Here is a 20164-nt window from a genome sequence, read left to right on the forward strand (position 1 = left end):
ATGAATCTAACCATCCATCTAGGCTACTATACAGACACGCACGCAGTCACACACACACACACACACACACACACCTGAATCCTGTCTAAATGGATTGTGTAAATCAGTTGTTGAACAGGTGATGAGCCCAGTCAGCACCCTGCTGTGTCACCGTCACGTGTCAGACGCCCGGGGGCAGCACCAGGCTGCACAGTCTCTTCAGAAGACTCGCGATAATCTGTTTGAATGGGGCACTCACTTCATCACATCCAAGCTGTACTTTCTTCTCTTTCTTTTTTTTTCCACTCTTCTTCTTCTTCGACGCATCAACGAGGAATAGAGGAGTGATCAGACACGGAGATGAACTCGAGCGTTCATTGTGAAAATAGACCCGCCTTCATCTGAAAATAGCTGCTGCGGGCTGAAACAGGAAACTTGTGCGCTTCGTCTCTTGCAGGCTCACCGATGCATTTAGTTGACACTTGAGCAGGTTCCCAAAATCCACATCAGCGTCGCCTCGCCTGAACTCGAAGGAGTCGTTGGGGGGAAAAAACACAGACAGATGACCTCTTTTTACGACGAAAAGGATTTGGAGGAAGAGCTCAGTCGAGTCAACTGCCCTGATGAGGATTTGGAGTTTGAGTACTTGTTTGAATATGAACCACCTTGCAGCGACTTTGCTGCGGGAGATCAAGGTTTGTCCGGGGGGCTCCTTGGCAACCTGAGTGGACTCCTCTCACTTTGTCGGTTATTTGAAGGCTTAGAGTGAATGTGCGGCCTTTGAGTTTTATTCATGTGAATGAAGAAGAAAAATCAGGAAGTCAATTTGACAGGCAGTCTGACATGTGGTAGCCATGTGAGAGAAAATGTCAACATGAAGAGGCTTTTGTTTCTAGCTGAAAGATATTTTTTTTGTCTTTCAAAATGATTTGATTTGTGTCATTTAGAGAGGTGCACGTTAATGTCTGTGATGAATTGAAAAAAAAAATGCTGTTATTCTTTGAAATCATGGAAAATATCTCTGTTGTGATGACATTTCATCTTCCCTCCCCTGCAGATGACCCCAACCTTGCGCCTCACAAAGTCCTCAGCCCTGAGTCCGAGCAGGCTTTCCCTCTGGAGGAGGCCTCCCCTTACGGCATCAAGTCCTGCAGTCCCTCCTACAACGACCACAACACTGAGGTTCTCTCAGGATATGAGAACCAGGAGGCCAGACACTATCTGGACAGTACCCGGCCTGCAGGCCTGGCCCTAAGCCCGCGGATCGAAATCACCCCCTCCCGTGAGCACTACAACCATGGTCGGGACTCTCTGCAGAACCACCACCTGAACATTAGCCCCAGACCCACCCTCGCTGTGCCTGGCCATGAAAACCTGTCGTACCGTGAGCCTCAGTGCCTGAGTCCCGCCAGCAGCAACTCCTCCACCAGCTGGCACTCTGAGAGTTACTCCCCCTGGACGTCTCCTTGTGTGTCCCCCGGCAGCGGCCAGAACACCGGAGACCTGTGCCCCAGATTACAGAACATCCACACTGGCTCCCCGCGCACCTCCCCCGGCACCTCCCCTCGCACCAGCCTAGCCGAGGACGGCTGCCTGGGAACCCGCTCGCCCTCCTCCAGACCTGACTCCCGCTCCACCTCCCCACAGGGCAAACGCACCTACGACATGTACAGGAATCCAGGCTTAGTCCCAGGGCACCGCTCCCGCAGTCCCTCCCCTCACAGCGGCCATGAAGATCACAACATAGGTGCCCACTATACGCACAGCAGCCTTGCTGATGCCATGAATGGTTTTGGCGCCGGGCAGCCAGGCCTGGTGCCCACTAAAATAGTCAAGACGTCGAACCAGGTTTACACTCTGTACCCAGAGAACCACGCAGAAGGGAACTACTTGGTGTCCTGCGAGCAGGACATAAAGTCCAAACCTGCTGCAGAGCCATACTTTGTTATCCCCCCAATCTGGTCCAAGCCGCTGGTTTCCAGCATCTGCAGGTAAATTAGCAGGATGGTCAGAACTTGTTTCTCATGGCTAACACAAAATCCACAAAAGATACATTTCCATCTTCTAAGAGGACAACTTTAATGATTTCCATGATTTGTATCCTCTTCTGTATTCTTCATGTCCTGTAGCATCCCTGTGGCTTCTCTCCCCCCGCTGGAATGGCCGATGCCCAGACGCACAGACCAGTATGAGCTCCACATTGAGGTGCAGCCCAAACCACACCACAGAGCTCACTATGAGACGGAGGGAAGCAGGGGTGCCGTCAAAGCCCCCACAGGAGGACATCCTATTGTGCAGGTACGGCCAAAAACAGGAGTAAATGAACAAAGCCATTGAAACTAGTACCCGGCAATGCATTTAACACTTCAACGCAAAGTGCTGAACAACCATATGAAGGCATGCTGTCAGGTTTGTCCAGTTAATTACAGTAACCTTCCAGTTTGGGAGCCCGAGGCGGCCCTGATGGGAGAGCGTGTAATGGTATTTCCTACTCTTTATGCACTCAGTGGTGGTGGTGTTATTGCCCAGGGCCAGCTGTATGAAAATCACTCTATGTGAGTTACTCTGGCTTCTCTCATAGCACCTTTTCTTATTTCTCACTTTCTAAAACAAATCATTAAAGCATGCCCTAGCCCCAGACGTATGACACACCCCATAGCCTCATGAAAAGCCTCAGAACTGAACTCAGGTCAGTGAGCAACACAAGCTTTTTTTCCCCTTCTTTTTTTCTGCCTTCCAGCCTAAAATAGTTTGCTGTTGTGCGCCCTCGCCCCCATGGTTTTAACCACACAAACAGGCCTGTGTTCATGTTGTCCCTGACTTCCTCTTACACACTGGTTTGTTGACTGCGTGGGTCTCGTATATTAAGAAGCTGACTCAAAGTGTTGAAACACTCTCCAGACACGTGTAAAAGAAAATGAATAGTGCCTGTGGTTAAGATAATTGTAGGAGCAGGGGAAAAAAAAGAAAAAAGTCTGCTAATATTTCTCTTACAGTCACAACATGGAATTCAAACGCAGCGTGTTGAAATTAGCCGTGACACAGTTGTGGCTCGCTGTACAGACCGAGAATAGGTTCAACTTCCCTTTCTTTTTGTTGCTGTGGCAACATTTCAAAGCTGTTTTCTTTGTTGGTTGATAGTAGGGTCATGTTGGAAATACGGCTTCTCTCGCTTCTTTTCCATATTCTGCCCATCCCCAAAGGCCTCACCCTGAGGTCAGTTCTGCCTGGTTTGCCAGGCCAATCAGATGGTCAGGCCTGGCTAGCCACAACTGCACTCCTTCACCTCGTCTTTCCATCCTCTTCTCCTCCTTTGCTCCCTCTGTTTTTCCTCCTTCCTCCCTTCTTCTCTCTCTCTCGTTCTCTCTCTCTCTCTCTCTGAGCCTCGTACCCTCCACTTTACTTTTCCTACACTGCTTTCTGTCATGACTCACTGCTCCGGCCACTGCCATGACAACTGGCCTGACTGCTCACATGGCCCGTTGAGTGTTTGCAGTCAGCTTCCTCTGTTTCACCCCGTGTGTCGGCTACCTGGATTAGATGGAGCCGGCATGCTCGTTCATGTTCCCATCGCTTCAGCTCACATTCAGCAGCAGCTGCTGCTGTGAAGTTTGACAGTAACATCCAGTCAGATAATCATTTCTAACATGTGATTGATGTATGTATGCCGAAAGTCGTTTTTTTTCTGACCACAATTAGAAGAAACAGTCCAAATAGGAAAAATACCTTCTGGTGTGGAAATGTGTCTGATTTTAAATAAACTGGTTATTTGCCAGGAATTAAGACTAAAATAGTCCTTTTTAAAAAAACGTTACCTGTAGTGTTTGTGCAGTCCCTCTGCAACCAGTTCATGGTTATATTCTATCATAAAGGTTATGCACTACACTGTTTACACAAAAACAGCATTTAGATGCAAGTTGATGCTTTGTGGTTTTTGCAGGTTTCCACAGGAGGCACTTTCAGGTTAAAAGTAACATCTCTCTCTCTCTCTCTCTCTCTCTCTCTCTCTCTCTCTCTCTCTCTCTCTCTCTCTCTCTCTCTCTGTCTCTCTGTCTCTCTGTCTCTCTGTCTCTCTCTCTCTCTCTCTCTCTCTCTCTCTCTCTCTCTCTCTCTCTGTCTATCTATCTATCTCCAGTTCACAGCTTCACCTATTCTCAATACTTGCCAAACTGACACAAATGTGTCAGTCGGGCTGGAGGTTTATGACTGTTTCGGTCAGGACCCTTCATCTAGTTCTGAAAGAACAAGGCTGTAGGATGTGAGCTCTCTGCTGGTTTCTGTTCAAGGCTGCAAAAAGAAGACTCGTGCGTTTGCACACTGATTAGTCACCTCTGGGGGGGGGAAACAACATCTGGAAAGGCAGAGTTAGAACAAGCGTCTATGGAGAAAACAAACTAGCTTAAAGCGATTTCAGTCATGCTGATTCTCTGTTTTTATGATTTTTTTAAATGTCTGCAGTTACATGGCTACAGAGGCAAGGAGCCACTTGGCCTGCAGATCTTCATTGGTACAGCAGATGAGCGCATCCTCAAGCCCCACGCCTTTTATCAAGTCCACCGCATCACTGGTAAGACAGTTACAACCACCAGCTACGAGAAGGTTATCCACGGCACCAAAGTCCTCGAGATCCCCCTGGAGCCAAAGAACAACATGAGAGCAATGTGAGAATTGAATAATGTGCATTTGATTTCTTAATTATTTAACATCTTTCCACTCAAACATGTATCAAATATGCATTTTCTATTGTCAGTTTTGCTCACATATTCCTCCCTTCTCCCAGAATCGACTGCGCTGGGATCCTGAAGCTCAGGAACGCCGACATCGAGCTGCGGAAGGGCGAGACGGACGTCGGTCGGAAAAACACCCGCGTTCGTCTTGTGTTTCGTGTGCACATACCTCAGCCTGGAGGACAGCACGTCTCTCTCCAAGTGGCCTCGCATCCTATCGAGTGCTGTAAGCAGCTACACATATGCTTTTTTTTCCAACTATTTTTAATTTTGTTTCTCTTGAAAAAATGGTTTGATTCGGTGAAGGATTTATGTATTATGAAACATACGCTTCCTTTTGAAATCCAACTGCTGATTTATTCATTTAACAAAACTTTATACAAAATAAATATAAAAAAAAAGAAAGAGGAACCCACATTCAAATGAGTTTGGAGCTCGGCTGATAGTCCAGAGTCCTGCACACAAAGATGTCTTTATGCAACCAGGGCTTCCATTCAGTAGGTGGGCGCTGCATGTGTCAGTGTATGTGTTTGTATGTGCGCAGTAGTAAAGTCTGTTTGGGTACATCAGTGCATGTGTACACAGTGTTATTAGAGCCCTCTGGTGTAATCAAAACTCCCCTCCTCAAACAAGAAGGCCCTTTATCTAGCTTTGACTAACACCCTGGTCAAGACACACCATTAATCATATCAGTGTGACATGGGCTGCATGCAATATGCTCCTTTTTTTTACTTCATTAAAATCATGACGCAGAATATGAAATATCATTTTATAATCGTCGTTTCCCCATCTCTTTTACGATCACAGAAAGGGCAGAACAACGGTTATTTCCCCGTCTGTCGTAACATGAACTTCAGAACAATCGCAGTGTCGGTGAAAGCCAATCAAGTGTAAAAGTTGCTCACGATGACACCTGCGACACATCTGTCAGGCCCGTTGATAAGCAGCCTGTCAGCGATGGTGTGTTTGAGGAGGCAGGGCCCCTGCTGGTGTCATCCGCTCGGGGCGTAGTAGGGCGAACAAACCTGCTCAAAGGTCACAGCGTTGTTTGTCGACACCTCGGCTCGCCTCAGTGAGTGTGGAGTTTCGGCTGAGCAATTTCTTGATTATAAGGTACAACATGAGGAAGCGCTACTACCATCAACTCCTTAATTAACAACCCTATATTCAAACCCTGTACTCCTACTCTATCAGACGGAAACTTAATTGATGCCCTGTACATCATTTTATTTATGTGTGATGACTGAATGTCTGTGACAAAGATGTAACATTCTATGCATCACATGGTAGTATTTATTGCACACTGCACAGCACTCTCCTGAATTGTGATTTGACAGATTTACATTGCTGCTTATTGCATGACTCAGCATCACCTCTTCATTGTTAAACACGGCCACCTCTTGGTAATACGTTGCTTGTGTACTTGTGAGATACCAGTACAGAGCTTTCATGTTTTGTCACTGTAGTTTAGCGCTGTGACTGATTATTTTCAGTATAGATTAATCTGCACATTGCTTCTTTGATTAATCAATACATTGTTTGTTCTACAGAAACTGCCCCGAGGCGACGTCTTCAAATGTCTTGTTTTGTCTGACCTGCAGTCTAAAGCCAAAAGATATTCAGTTTACAATAATTTAAAAAAGAGAAAAGCAGTTAATCGTCACACTGGAGAGGATTTTTTGCAGATTCTCACTACTACTACTGCAACTGATTATCAAAATAGTTGCCAATTATTTTTCTGTCAATCAATTAATCCAGCGATCATTTCAGCTCGACTGTTGGTAAATACTAAACATTCTCCTTATGCGAGTGTGTGTGTGTGTGACAGCAGATGGACAGTAAATGTAACACACACGCCCCTCTGTGTGTCCCGGCAGCCCAGCGTTCAGCCCATGAGCTTCCTATGGTGGAGAAGCAGGACATGGACAGCTGCTCCGTTCTGGGCGGCCAGCAGATGATCCTGACTGGGCAGAACTTCAGCTCCGATTCCAAGGTCATTTTTTTGGAGAAAACCCAGGGTGAGTGGCATCAAATCGCACCATCGCCGGCATCACAAGCAACCTGTAGGAAAGAGTCGTATTCTATATTCAAACAAGATTTTTTTTACAGGCTTTTTAGAGACATACATTGCACGGAAACCTATGACTTACTCCATAAAACATTGCTGCGTTATGCATCCGTTAGTTCTACTATTACGTGACAAAGTGCCACAGTCGCACCGCAGTGATAACAATGACTCATAAATATCTATGTCCGTGTCTAACACGTTCAAAGCGTTCACATTTCCCCACCATCATTGTTTAGCTGGAGCCACACCAGTTATTTGCATGGTTCAAATGATAACACTGCAGTCTCACTTCCCTTTGCCCTTTTCTTCCATGATGTCTTCTCATTACGCAGATGGGCCTTTTGTTGTGTGATAAATAGTTCTGCGTGTCACGTGGCATGCCACATGTTTTTTTGATGCGTCTGGTTGAAACTTAGTGCATCTGGATGGAAGGAAAGGGTTTATTTTTATGTCCGTTCATGGCAGTGAAATACAGTTCTTTTTAAATCCTTTTTATGATGTGATGTTCGGTTCTGTCTAAGGTGGACAGTTATGTTAAAATACTTATGATTTTGTGACTCACTGGCTCCACTGCTGTCGGAGAGCTTTGCTTTCTAAATGCTCATGCTACCTCCACTAAAAGTTGGACCCCGGCTACTTTTTTTTTCTTTTCTCTCTTCTCCGGGGTTCCCTGCCGCTGTGTTACGACACACCACAGTAATGGATAGTAAGACAGGGATGGAAAAAGAAACCTTACGCATAGGGATTGCCATTGTTTTGGAGAGTTTCTGTATGACACAAAGTTTTGGACCATTGCAGCTGTGAAATCCCTCCGAATGAGAGAGAGCAGCCTCTGGCTGGAGCTCCCCTGGCTCCCGTGCTTGGACAAGGGAGAGTTGAGCGAAGGAAAGCTGCCCCGGCCAAGCCAAGCCTGTCCGGGCTCTCTCTCCAGTTTCTCTCCTTTGCTCCTCCTTTCCACCTCCACACACAATGATCCCCAGAGGGAGAACAAGAGTCGGGGTATCCCTGAGAGTAGAATTGCAACAAAACGCAAACAAATACAAACGCCAAGAAAGCAGTAGTCCTCACGTTTTGTTCGACGTGGAGAGAGTTGATCATAAAAATAAAGTTTGGAAGAAAAGTTGGCGAGGTGTGTGGAATCCCCCTTTCTCCTGCTGACTCATTTAAGCCATGTGTTTTTAATTTAACAGAGGGTTTCCCACCCACAGTAACAGTCAAACACAACTCCCTGCACCACGTGTCGTATCATTAGGGCATATGGAGTTTACATTTACAAGCACATTCGGCTTTCTACTTTTTCACCTAAACAGACGCTTAAATGTAATCTGATGAAGTGTTGCGTAACATTACATAGACCATAATCGTGACAGGCGTGAAGCAGAGAAGCCTGCGGTGTGTCTGTCAGTGCTGCATTCGAGTGCTCAAAGGTGTGTCTGTCGCAGCCAGTTGTCTTTCTGATTAAAGGAAGGCTGCGCGTGTGTTCGGGGTTAACCTTGCAGGACATCTCTACTTTTAGCCGTGCTCGGTGGTGTGAGAGGAAGTGGTGTTGAAAGTGATATTATCTATATGCACAATGAGGCCTTTTCTGTCCACGTGAATTTTGAATCAAATGTTGCCAGACAGACGTTATGGTGGCTACACATCTGATGTATATAACTGTATTCACATGAGTGAAATATAGTGAACCAGTGTTTTGAAAATACAAAGACTTCAGAATAAGGCTATTTCTTGATTGCTTGGGATTCGGCATTTTCCAAATTTACAGGCTACAGACTTCATTTTACCACCGTCTAGAGCATCTTGAAACAATCAACCTTACTTACTTTACTGCAGAGCTAAGCACCACATTGTTTAAGACTTGCTTTTCTCTCTTTTCTTCCCTCTAGATGGGCAGCAAATCTGGGAAATGGAAGCAACAGTGGACAAAGACAAGAGCCAGCCTGTATGTATTATTTAGAACTGTGTATGACGACCTGTAAATCACACTAAAAGAGTCAATTGTCATGATTTAGTAGTTTGGTTCAAACAAAAAGACCAGTTTCAGCACATAACAGAGCGCTGTCTTGCAGAGTATGCTGTTTGTGGAGGTGCCGTCCTACCGAGACTCGTCTGTCTGCCATTCTGTCAAAGTGAACTTCTACGTCATTAATGGCAAGAGGAAGCGCAGCCAGCCTCAGCATTTCTCCTACGTACCGCTGTCATGTAAGAATGCTGCTCAGCCTCTTTGTGCTATGCCTCTATTACAGCGTGGCAGTTAAATGTACAGCCATTATAATGGTTACTATTTTTATTAGTATATGGAAAATCTTAGAAGTAGAACTTTTTTTTTTTTTTTTCTTTTTTTTTTAAAGCAAACACCAATTTCTTTCAGACTGTTAACGGCTATCTTTATGGTTTTTTCAGCTCCATCCATCAAGACAGAGCCCATAGATGAATATGAAGCGGACCACATGGGTTTCACCGTGCCTCAGATCTTGGGCTTATCCCCCCATTCCTACTACCATAACCCGCGCAGCGTCCTTCATCCAGACAACGGCCTGGTCTCCAGCATGGCCTCCTGCCAGCGTCTCGGCTCCAGCCTTCCAAGCCAAGACGCACATTTCCAACAGCAGAGCCCGGCCATCGTGTACTCCCGTGGGGGCAAGAGTCTGAGCGGCAGCCCCGGCCTTTATCAGCAGACTGGAGGGTTGCTGCCTGACTCCCACCGGTCGGTCCTGGTCCACACGGGCTCCCCGGCTCAGTCTGCAGGTCCCATCGGTGCAGGCCAGCACCCTTCCATCATCCAGTTCTCCCCCACCAACCACCAACTGCTTCGGGGAGGTGACCCTCAACCTCTCACTGCTCCGCAGCCCGACAGCCAGCAGATCATCTACTGCGATGGCTACTCCCCACAGGCAGCCGCCGCCCACTCACCCACACCCCCCCAGGCTGAGACAGGGGTGACCCACCCGCAGCACTATCCCACCGTTATCCAGCAGCAGCCCTATGTGCAGAAGGAGCAGCCGAAAGGCCGGGCTCCGCCTGGCATGGAGCAGATGGAGGCTCCAGCAGACGGACAGAGGAGGGTGACGGTCAAGGAGGAGAACTTGGACCAGGCCTACCTAGATGATGGTGAGTGTAAGTTAATGCTTTTATACTCTGCGTGAGTGGGATAGCTTGTTGTGTGCACAGTGTGTCTTTATCACCTAAGTGGTGTGAGGTGGGAAAAAAAAAAACAGGTGGACAAGTGATGGATATGTGCAATTCCGTCTGTTGAAAGAGATGGATGATAAGAAATTTCACTTTTCCGAAGAACAATTCAAGGATATTTACAGTATGATCTACGACGTGCTATAGTATCCCTCTGAACTAAGCCAACAGAAAAAGCTCACACTGTTAAAACAATCCTTGCCAGGAGGTGTAGTTTTGTTCCACTCAAGGTGGAAATAACAGGGATTATGAGTCATGTGTTTATACTTACTCTTGTCAACCCCATTACCCTCTGACAGAATTAATGTCAGGCCACATCCAGCTGCAGGCAGGAGGTTGAACCTCTTCTTTAGTTTGGAGTTAAAAGGTTCTCCAAACTATATTGTGTTTTACCTTCAGTGTGGGTCAGCCCGGTGAGGTCTGAAGGCAGGTTGAGGTTGTCATCGTCACGTGGCTCCATTCAATAATGCTCATCCCTCTGGTCGCAGGGGTTCGTCTGGCAGCGCCGCACATCAGGAAATTAGCTTTCCCCCCCCCCCCCCCCCCCTCTATCTCACATTAAAGACAGGGAGGGAGAAAAAAGTGTCACTCCGGTGGCCGCCTGGACATGTTGACACTGTTATGAAGTGAAAAACAACCTCCATGGCAACCATTGTCAAACAGTGGAACGGGCTGCCTGGGAGAGCTGGGGAAAGCCTCTTTGTTTGTTATAGTTGGACGGAGCTTCTCCTTGGCCTTACGCCCCTCGATTCTGTGGGGGAACCCACCAGAGGATTAGCCTTTTTTCCGACCGCGGGATTCTGCCAATCTGGCAAAAGAAATTCCTATTTGCAGCTGCTCTCCTCCAGAAATCCAGGCTGATCCCTGTAAGATAGCGGGAGGGTGGAGGGTAGTTCGCAGGAAAAGGGAAGGGTGTGTGTGTGTGTGTGTGTGTGTGTGTGTGTGGTGTGTGTGTGTGTGTGTGTGTGTGTGTGTGTGTGTGTGTGTGTGTGTGTGTGTGTGTGTGTGTGTGTGTGTGTGTGTGTGTGTGTGTGTGTGTGTGTGTGTGTGTGTGTGTGTGTGTGTGTGTGTGTGTGTGTGTGTGTGTGTGTGTGTGTGTGTGTGTGTGTGTGTGTGTGTGTGTGTGTGTGTGTGTGTGTGTGTGTGTGTGTGTGTGTGTGTGTGTGTGTGTGTGTCAATGGAAAAAATGAAACGAAGAAAAAGGGCCAGCAATGGAATTTGTGTTTTTTTTGGATGGAACTTGCAGGGTTTCCCTCCACAGTAAACAGCAACAGGGCTGTGAGTTGGTGAATTAACACAGTCAGAGGAACAGTGGAACTGTTTGATCCTCCCATCATCAAAACCTGAGGCCAGGTTCCTTTTGCTTCATTTCAGTTTTTATTTTAAATAGCACACCATCTTCTGGAAATCTTGTCAAAACTAATTGCAGAATTAGCTGTTTGTTTTATTTGCCTTCTTTTATCCAGAGAAGCGCAGATGATTTCTATTATTTTTAAACTACAATATAATGATTGCCACTTCTATAATACCACATCCCTGAATGTTTAAACTACTTTCACAACGCTGGATCGTCAGGTGATAGTCCACTCATCCACATTATTGTAGCATCTACCTATCGACGATTTAATGATGAAAATAAGGGGAACTTCCAGATATTCAAAAAGAAACATTTTAGACAAGGAGTGAGAAAATAAGTGAGTCGAAAGAAATCCCCTCTGTGTATGACTGCAAAGTTTTAGTCATTTAAGTTGTGACCATCAAACACGTATTCACCAAAGTGAGATTGTCAACATTACTCATAGAGACGTGTTTCAGTCTGTTGTCATTTGTTAAAAAGGGTGATGCCACATCCTGGTATCGTCCCAGTGTTGTGGTCGATAACCGTCACATCTGAAGATGCTTGAACTGTCAACTTTTGTGAAGTGTTTACTGAAAGTCAGGTATTTCATTTTAGTGCCCAAACTTGGCTCATAATCTCCCACACAGAGGGCTTGTATCTTCAGCCCTCACACAAGTTCCCATGCCTCTTGTTGGTGCTCAAACGACAGTCTGTTGATGGATAAATGACTACAAATATCAATCTATTCAGCTAAAAGAAGACCTGTGTGGGAGCCTGCCTTGCCTTTCGGACCACAAAGGTCAAGAAACATCCAGCATGTCTCCCTGCGTGCCACATAGTTTGTGAAAACGGTAAAAGAGCCACTGGCATAGTCTCCAAAGGCTGAGAGTGGCAGATTTAGTGGGTGTGGAATAAAGCCCAGAGGCAGTGGAGCAGGTGAAATTGTTCCAGCAGGTAGAGATCAGGGACGGGAGAGATAAAGCACACAGCAACAGCCTGGTGGACACGCATTAGTCTCAGCTCACTTCCATCCCGTTTGAAAGGCTTGATCAAATACACAGCTTTGCTACAACCGCAGTGATGAGCACACGACAACTGCTCTAAAACTGTTATATTGTTAAATTTACAAGTCATTTCAGTTCGTTTGTTCATGCAGAGGTTCATGTGTCAACCTAAAGCAATACTCGCATGACCATGTGTACTGTACAGTGCACTAAGTGCAAGATTCATCAGTTGCCACGAGGTAAAAGGTTTGATCCGTCTGTCCAACTGTCCGCATGTTGAAGTGTTGAGCGAGCGAGACACTGAACTTCAAAGGACCCCAGAGGTTAAATTTCCTGCTTACAATAGCTAACAAACACTAAACAGAAAGTACGACAGTTGAGGCTGATGGGATTGGCATTAGTTTTATAAACAACATATTGGACAAATGGAAACTTTGACCGGTTATTACAATTCATCCTGAAGGTAACATAGATATGTGTACTAGATATTACAACAATCCAACCAAGAGCTTGTTGAGGCTCAAAACAACAATTGTTTTTAACCTAGTGCTAGTATGAAAACAGATCACAAAAGTTATTAGAATTCATCATCTGGGGGACCATGAATGTCTTTACAATATTTCATGGCAATCCACCGAATAATAATATTTGAAGTGATGGACCGACTGACCAAACAACCAACCAACTAGGACATCGCCGTCCCTAGAGAGATGCTGCTAGCATGGGTGAAAATGTATTGGTAAACTAATCTGAAGCTGTCCGGGTGAATCAAATGAAGTGGGAATCTTCCAAAATTAGCTTTCTTAGTGCCAAATTCCCTCTTTGTTTCCATAGACAGTGTTGTTGATCTTTGTTGGAGGGATAAAATGCATATGAGTCAAATTTCATTTTCGCCATAGCACCAAATATCAAATTTGTATTTTAAAGAAATAATTAGCTATTGTTTACGAGCTATAGCTTATTGTTTGTTAAAACGCGAAAGACAAATAAGCTTACTGTGCTTGCGCACAATCTTCTTCTCTGGTATTTGACGAATTGCTGACGTAGCCTTTATCGTCACCTACTGGCCCGGTGAGCGTTTGGAGTTTCAGTGTGTACAGAGATATTTTGTAAAGCGAAGGTCGTGTGGACAGAATTTTATTTCAGAACATAGAGGAAAATAGTATCTGTATATATGCATTTGTGTAGACAGGGCCTGACTCGGACTCCTGAAGCCTCATAGTAGCTTCATTTTTACTTTGGAATACATTTATGCACAGAGATGGAGGACTCTTCCATTGGAATCACATTAGAAAGGGATCTATTCACAGCCAGTGTAGAAAGAATCAACAATAACCGCAACCGATAACTCTTTTTAAATATGAGTGTGTGAGCATTGTTCACTGAAATGTGAGCACGTACGCACTATATCTGTGGCTAGATTGGTGGTTAGCTGTCAGTCTGCTAACTTTACTTTCTCTTTTCTGTCTTTGGTTTTCAGCTTCATGCTGTCATTACAATCCCTCGTTAGCTATGAACATACTGCATGCGCCCTACACACAAACACATACACTGTAGTATCATGTAAATACTTGCAGACACAAACATTCCAGCAGGCAGTGACTGAGTCAGCTACTGTACAGGGTCTCTCTCTCTCTCTCTCTCTCTCTCTCTCTCTCTCTCTCTCTCTCTCTTTCTTTCTTTCTTTTCTCCCCCCCTTCCTCACAGTCGGTTGGTAAACAGTGCAGCTCATTGGTGCAGAACTCAGGAGCCAGACACTTACCTATTGAACAGACTAGCCTGAGTGTTCCCCGGGCCAGCCTCAAATAGCCGATCCGTGCCAACCCTTCATTAGATTCAGCAAAGCCCCACTGTATGTTGCCCCACTGCGGCGCTCCTGCTGCTTCTCTGAGCTTTTTTTTTTTATTGCTCCGGAAAAATCCTGTGGCACCGTTTGGGAGATGAAAGTTTCTTTCAGGCATTAGGTGTCAGAGGGAATTCTACTACAGACTAAAATAAACAGGGACGCTGATGTTGTGACGACAGCAGAGCACCCAGTTTGGCTGCTGTTGTAGTTTCTGCAACCCTCTGATTTTGCTCTGGCTATATAAAATGTGGCCAGTGTTGAGCTGCTGTAATGGGTTGTTTCTCTTTCACATCTGCAAATGATCAGGGAGAAAGAGAAACAGACAAAGATTGGTCTGTTGGATAGAAGAGGATATCTGTCTCATAGCTTAATTAGATTTCATAACACTGCAGTTGTGGTTACTACTTCATAATTTCAATTATAAGCAATATTTTATCTCTGGGACCAAATGGATCCATATGCTTTTTATTTGCACCTCCTAACTGCTAGTCTTTTAGAAACATATGCCATCACCTTTTAAGTTGCTTTGTGGTGAGCTGTTCTGCCCGTAACACTCATCTGCTTAGAGATGCTGTTGTGTGGGTGAGACGGTGTCTGCTTTCATTTAACATGTGTTTTAATAGTTGCACCCTTTGACTCTCAATCAAGGCTTTAAATAGAGCAAACGCGAACCAACTGAATAAAGTCCCTCAATCTCTAAAATAAGGCAGTGCAAGGGAGCGACATTCAGTGTTGTTGAACAGCTGGACGTTCTTTCAATGGCCAATCCTGTTGATAGCTTAAAAGTTTTCATCTTTCATTCATCCTATTGAGTTTAACAGTTTGACTTACTAGCCTCCTTACCAATAGTTAGAACAGATAAGATGATTGATACAACTCTCATATTAGTCCATTGAAAATGAGGCTACATCCAGAAACTAATTAGCCTAGCTTAACTTAGCCTCGCTTAACTTAGCCTCGCTCAAGGACTGGAAATGGGGTAACCAGCTAGCCTGACTAAAATCAGCTACAATAACTTCTCAAGCTTACTAATTAATACATTAGTTATTGTTTGTTTCTTTTCAAACAAGAAACGAGGCTAGCCTTTTACCATCATTTTCAGTCTTGATGCTAAACTAAGCTAATCTGCTGGGGGCTGTAGCTTAATATTTAGTTTACAGAGAGTGGTATCAATCTTTTTATCTAACTCATGGCAAGAAAACAAATAAGCGTAACTGATACTTAATACGTAACTTAATACACAACAAAACTATCGCAAAATGTGTACGCCAATGTTTACCGATTTTCAGATCTTAACATTTTTAACTTTGGTTGAATAACCCAATCCCGCTACCATGGTTACAAAATCACGGACACAATATGCTCTGTGATGGCTTGGTTACAGGCAAAAAGCTTTTTTGGCCCACATTTAAATACTTCTATTACTCATCGACCCTAATGAGTTCCCCGAGGCATGGTGGAAGCGGTGGCACCAGCCTATAATGTCTCCAAGTGCCAGTGTACACACACACACAGACACACAGTAGGCTTCCAGGCCTGTGCTCGCAGATACACATCACAGCTACACACAGACGGTGTGGCATATCTGCAGAGATGACATGTCTCACATACTCTACAGTCCTTCCTGCAGAACTGCCTGTTGAAAGTGTGATTTTTATTTTTTTGACTGTGTTTAAACAGAGGTGAGCAGTCACAGGTAGTTACACTTCCACTATACATCACCACTCGGATGTCAGTGGTTATTTTATTCGCTCATACACAACAAAGCTTCAAATACATGTTGCCAGATATAAAGGATATCAGTTATTAAAAACAGAAATGTATTTTTAATGCATTACAAAGGTTTCATGCCCTCTACTGTACATCATGATTCTATTTTTGGAACCATGACACCAAAAGTTTCCATTTCAACCGTCCTCTTTTGTTGATGTGGATACACACACTTTAAATCATCCGAGCAACAGGGAGTTATCAGTCATAGGCTCTTGCATAGCTCTACCTCTAGTGGTTACTCAACATTAATGCAGCCTTTATCCATCCTCCGTCAATGCCCTGCACAGAAATGTCAATCAGACCATAAGGTAATATAATCGATTTAACTTTTTGATGTTGGCTGTTTTGGAACGTTATTATAAAATTGCTTAAATCAATCCACTGTTCACCATCCTTCTCCTTCTTTGCTTTACAGTGAATGAGATCATAAGAAAGGATCTGACGGGCGTTCAGGCCAGAGGGCAGACATAGAGGACGGACTCAAGCAGGAAATTACAACATACCCCCATCCGCACCCTCCGACATACAAACACACACACACACACACAGACACGGTCTTCAACCTTCCAGGGAGGTGACGCACATCCACCAACAATCAGACCTTCTCTTCCTCATTTTCTTTAGTCATAGCGAAAGAAATATCAGCTCTCGGCTGCTGTGTTTGCTTTTGGATGTTTTCTTGCAATAAACAGTTCCATTTGGCAAACGGAAGAATGCATTTGACCCATAACGTCTGCCACAGACACCCAGAAGGTTTCCAACAAACGGAAACAATTTTTATTTTCTGTTAAAGTTTGGATGCAGTTAGCTTTACAGAGGAATAGAGATAAAATGAAATAAAGCATTAGCCATACTCTTCAGGTAATGAACTCACACCTGTTTGCCTCTTTCTAGTGAATGACTGTTTTTTAACATGCAGCCGTTCTAAATTTGTGGATTTTCTATTTCAAGTAAATTGGTTGGTCAATAGCTTGATCTCATTCCAAAGATTCAGCCCAAATATTTTATATCAAATATGTCTTGTGGCCAAAAGCTTCTCATCTTTTTGTTTTATTCTTCTTGCACAAAATGTGTTGACTGTGTGTGACTTCATATGCAGTTTTACATGAAAAGATTGTCCTAAGCTTACATGCTGATCATCTCATTTTTAGTGCCGTTTTCTGATTGAAGTGAAGCGCACACTGCCTTAACCATATTCAAGGGACTATTGTGACACCTCCTAATATGCACTGTTTCCAATAACGGGGTCAATGTTATTACTTTTTTACATAATATTTGAGTCATGTGAATAATGTACCATTTTATATTCATAAAATATATATTGCATTATATTCAGGTTATAATGCCAAAGTGGCTTCACAGAGGCCTGCCATGCTACAGCGATGGCATGGGTCGACATTTTTTAAATGTTTTCTTTGCTTGAGTTGATTTTTTTTTTTTTCAATCTTGCATTGAAAATAATTTTTAAATGTATCTGAAGTCTGGCTCGTGCAAGTTAAGTAAGAGATTTTGTACCCTAAAATTTCAAGACTGCCTTCTTGCTTTTTTTAATCCAGTGTTTTTGTCTATTTTATATGTATTACTCTTAAAATTGATTGTAATAACATATGTGGCTGCTTCCACAGTCTCAAACAAAATATTCCAAAGCTTATACTGTGTGTATTGTTTTGTGTATAGTTGAATTTTGAGTCTATCCATAATGACAATCGTTATACTCGAAGCTAGACGCCTGCCTATGCAGAAACTTCATGCTTTCTGAAGTAAGAGCAATGTGATGTCATTGTATTTCATACACACTGTAAGCACAGTAGGGGAACACAGTGTGTATAACTCATGTGCTAATACAGCTTTGACGGGAATGTTTTAAAACAATATTTTTGTCATATTTCACTGAGTGAATTGGAGTATATTGAAAGTGCAAAGTGCCATTTTCTATGATTGTAAAGAAAAAAATGTTGCAAGTGAAGTAAAGCGGTAAAAACACAATTAAGGGAAACTGTAAGACTGAATCTCGATTTTGTTTATTCGAAATGCACCCATTTGATATAAAATAAGATTTTATTTTGTAATATTAGTTAAGCTAAGATCGATCTATTAATATTTCTCATTGAGCCAGTGCATTTAATATCTCTTGAATGTAATCTATATTAAATATTTTTTCCCCTTTTCTGTAAATATTAGGGTGTAATTGTCCACGTCTTATGATAAAATAGAAACAATTTGTTGACTATCTTTTACATGTCTTGTGTTTATATGTTACACAAAGTTCTAGTTATCATCATATCTTATTTGTTTTGTTACAATGTAAAACTTTTTCTGAAGTGAATTATGATACATTACCTAAAATGTTTAAGTCTCGGTTATATTTTTGTTTCTGCATTTGTTATTTTACAATCTTTAAAGAAATCATTGGTAATGAAAATGTTATTAATACGGTCTTATTTTCTTTTCTTTGTTGATGTTTTTGTGTCTACTAGACTTTGTGCCGCCTTAAAAAAAATCTCTGTTTCATGCTATTTTTGTATCCTTAAGAGTAGCAATAAATAATAACCATATACATCCTGATTGTCTTTGTTGTGATGTATTATTCTTCTGCAGTTACTCTCATGGATGAATGAATATTAAACCTGACCCGAGAACATAATGTGGTCTGTTAGTGCTGTTAGTCTGTGCAGTAAAGACAGCTCAGAGGTGTCTCTTCACTCTCTATGCTCCCTATTATGAGAGGGAAATTAAAATTGAGTAGACCCACAGTAGACAGTGACTCATCAAGTGCTCCCCTCCTGTCCTGAACAGACAGACTCATGGGAGACTCAACATGTTTGTTTATCATTTATTTCATCCAACATAAAAGTAGTTTAACCTGGTAAAATGATGTGCTATTTACATAGACACACATGTCTGTGTACAGTGCACACACAGTTTCAAACCCCATTCCTCCCTTAAATAACAAATAACTAGAAGGGGGCTTCCATCCCCCTCCCCGGAGGCTGCAGTTGCTATGGAGACAGCTTGTTTGGTGCTTGGTCCCCGTGTCGGAGGAAGGACTCTGTGAATGAACCTTGTGTTCAGGAAGTCTCTGCTTATGACATCACCATGGGTAAAAAAAAAAGCAGCACGTGGGCTTCTCTGCATGAGCCGTCTCATACAGCCCACCCGTAGAGAGATGCCACGATGACTCACGCGCCCTTTAGCACTGGATGGTGCAATGAGTTCGGAGCGCATACAGATTTACTGTGAAATCGAACAAGAATGAAATGCATGATGAGCTTGGCATTCCATTCAGCTCGCTTCTTGAGTTATTAAATAAAGTAAGTGAGCTCATCGGGACACAAAAGGGCCTCAAGTTTCACGGGCCACAACGGCTACATTTTTTTTCAACTGTAAATTAAAACCTCCACATGAATTTAGATTTTTTTGAATGACCCATGTGTAAAGCTGAACTGGCTGTATTGTTCATTTTACCAACCTTTTACTCCACCACTCAGGTGTCTTGAGGAATAAAGAATTTTTAAAAAAGTGGTCAGCTGCAGAGCAACAGTATAACGGGCTGTTTGTGTGGAATAAAGATGACATTGTCCATTTGCAGACACTCCAGAAAAACTCCACATCATTTTTTTTCAGAGACATGAGTCAGTTTCCTGGGCTTCAGGTGTTTAAATCCCCCTTCTGAACACTAAAGTAGGCAGTCTTATTGAATTATTAGGTGGGAGTATAGATTGAGGAAAGTTGCATCAAAACATAATCTAAATTAAGGCAATGATTAAATATGTCAATCTTAGAGTTGTATGATGTTATTTTTATTCTGCTGTCTTTGTTTCAATAAAAGAAATATGCAACCCGTTTCTCAATCATTTTGTGGTAAAGTTTCTAACATGATCTTACCTCGGCCCATGAGAAACATAGTAAGGGAAATGTACTCAGAGGGGAGAATTCAGGTCTGATGATCAGTCCTTATGAACCGTTTGTATTAATGATGAAAAGGCAGATATGCATGGAAACACTGTGTGTACAAGTGTATGTCCGTACCCTGTATTATAGTGACAGCTAGTGTAGCAGGAGAAAACTAAGAGTGAGTGGTGAGCTCTGCTAATGTCCTGCAGGGGGAGACAAGAAGTTGTGAATGTGATCCAGAAGCACTAGAAGCTGTTCAGCAGCACTCCACTGCAATCAAGAGACTTTAACTGAGGCACGTTATAGAACAGAGGGGAATACTTCAACACAGTGTATTTTTAACCA

At 43.4% G+C, this 20164-nt stretch overlaps 1 protein-coding gene across 2 annotated transcripts; it reads left to right on the top strand.

Moving 5' to 3' along the window:
• Positions 1-222: 222 nt before the first annotated feature.
• Positions 223-18490, top strand: nfatc2a (nuclear factor of activated T cells 2a). 2 transcript variants are annotated; one of them, XM_076098312.1, is made up of 10 exons: positions 223-674; positions 1037-1970; positions 2109-2277; positions 4438-4640; positions 4760-4932; positions 6584-6724; positions 8661-8716; positions 8844-8976; positions 9178-9891; positions 16341-18490. In XM_076098312.1, exons 1-10 carry the CDS (start codon positions 542-544, stop codon positions 16394-16396), a joined length of 2712 nt encoding a protein of 903 aa, XP_075954427.1. In that variant the 5' UTR covers positions 223-541; the 3' UTR covers positions 16397-18490. The 2 variants fall into 2 exon arrangements, with proteins under 2 accessions (XP_075954427.1, XP_075954435.1); XM_076098320.1 differs by having other exon boundaries at positions 225-674; positions 9178-9885.
• Positions 18491-20164: the final 1674 nt, after the last annotated feature.

The sequence above is a fragment of the Anarhichas minor genome, unplaced genomic scaffold (genome assembly GCF_050575085.1).
Source record: "Anarhichas minor isolate MPS153535 unplaced genomic scaffold, ASM5057508v1 ptg000003l, whole genome shotgun sequence".
In the NCBI taxonomy this organism is placed as follows: Eukaryota; Metazoa; Chordata; class Actinopteri; order Perciformes; family Anarhichadidae; genus Anarhichas; species Anarhichas minor.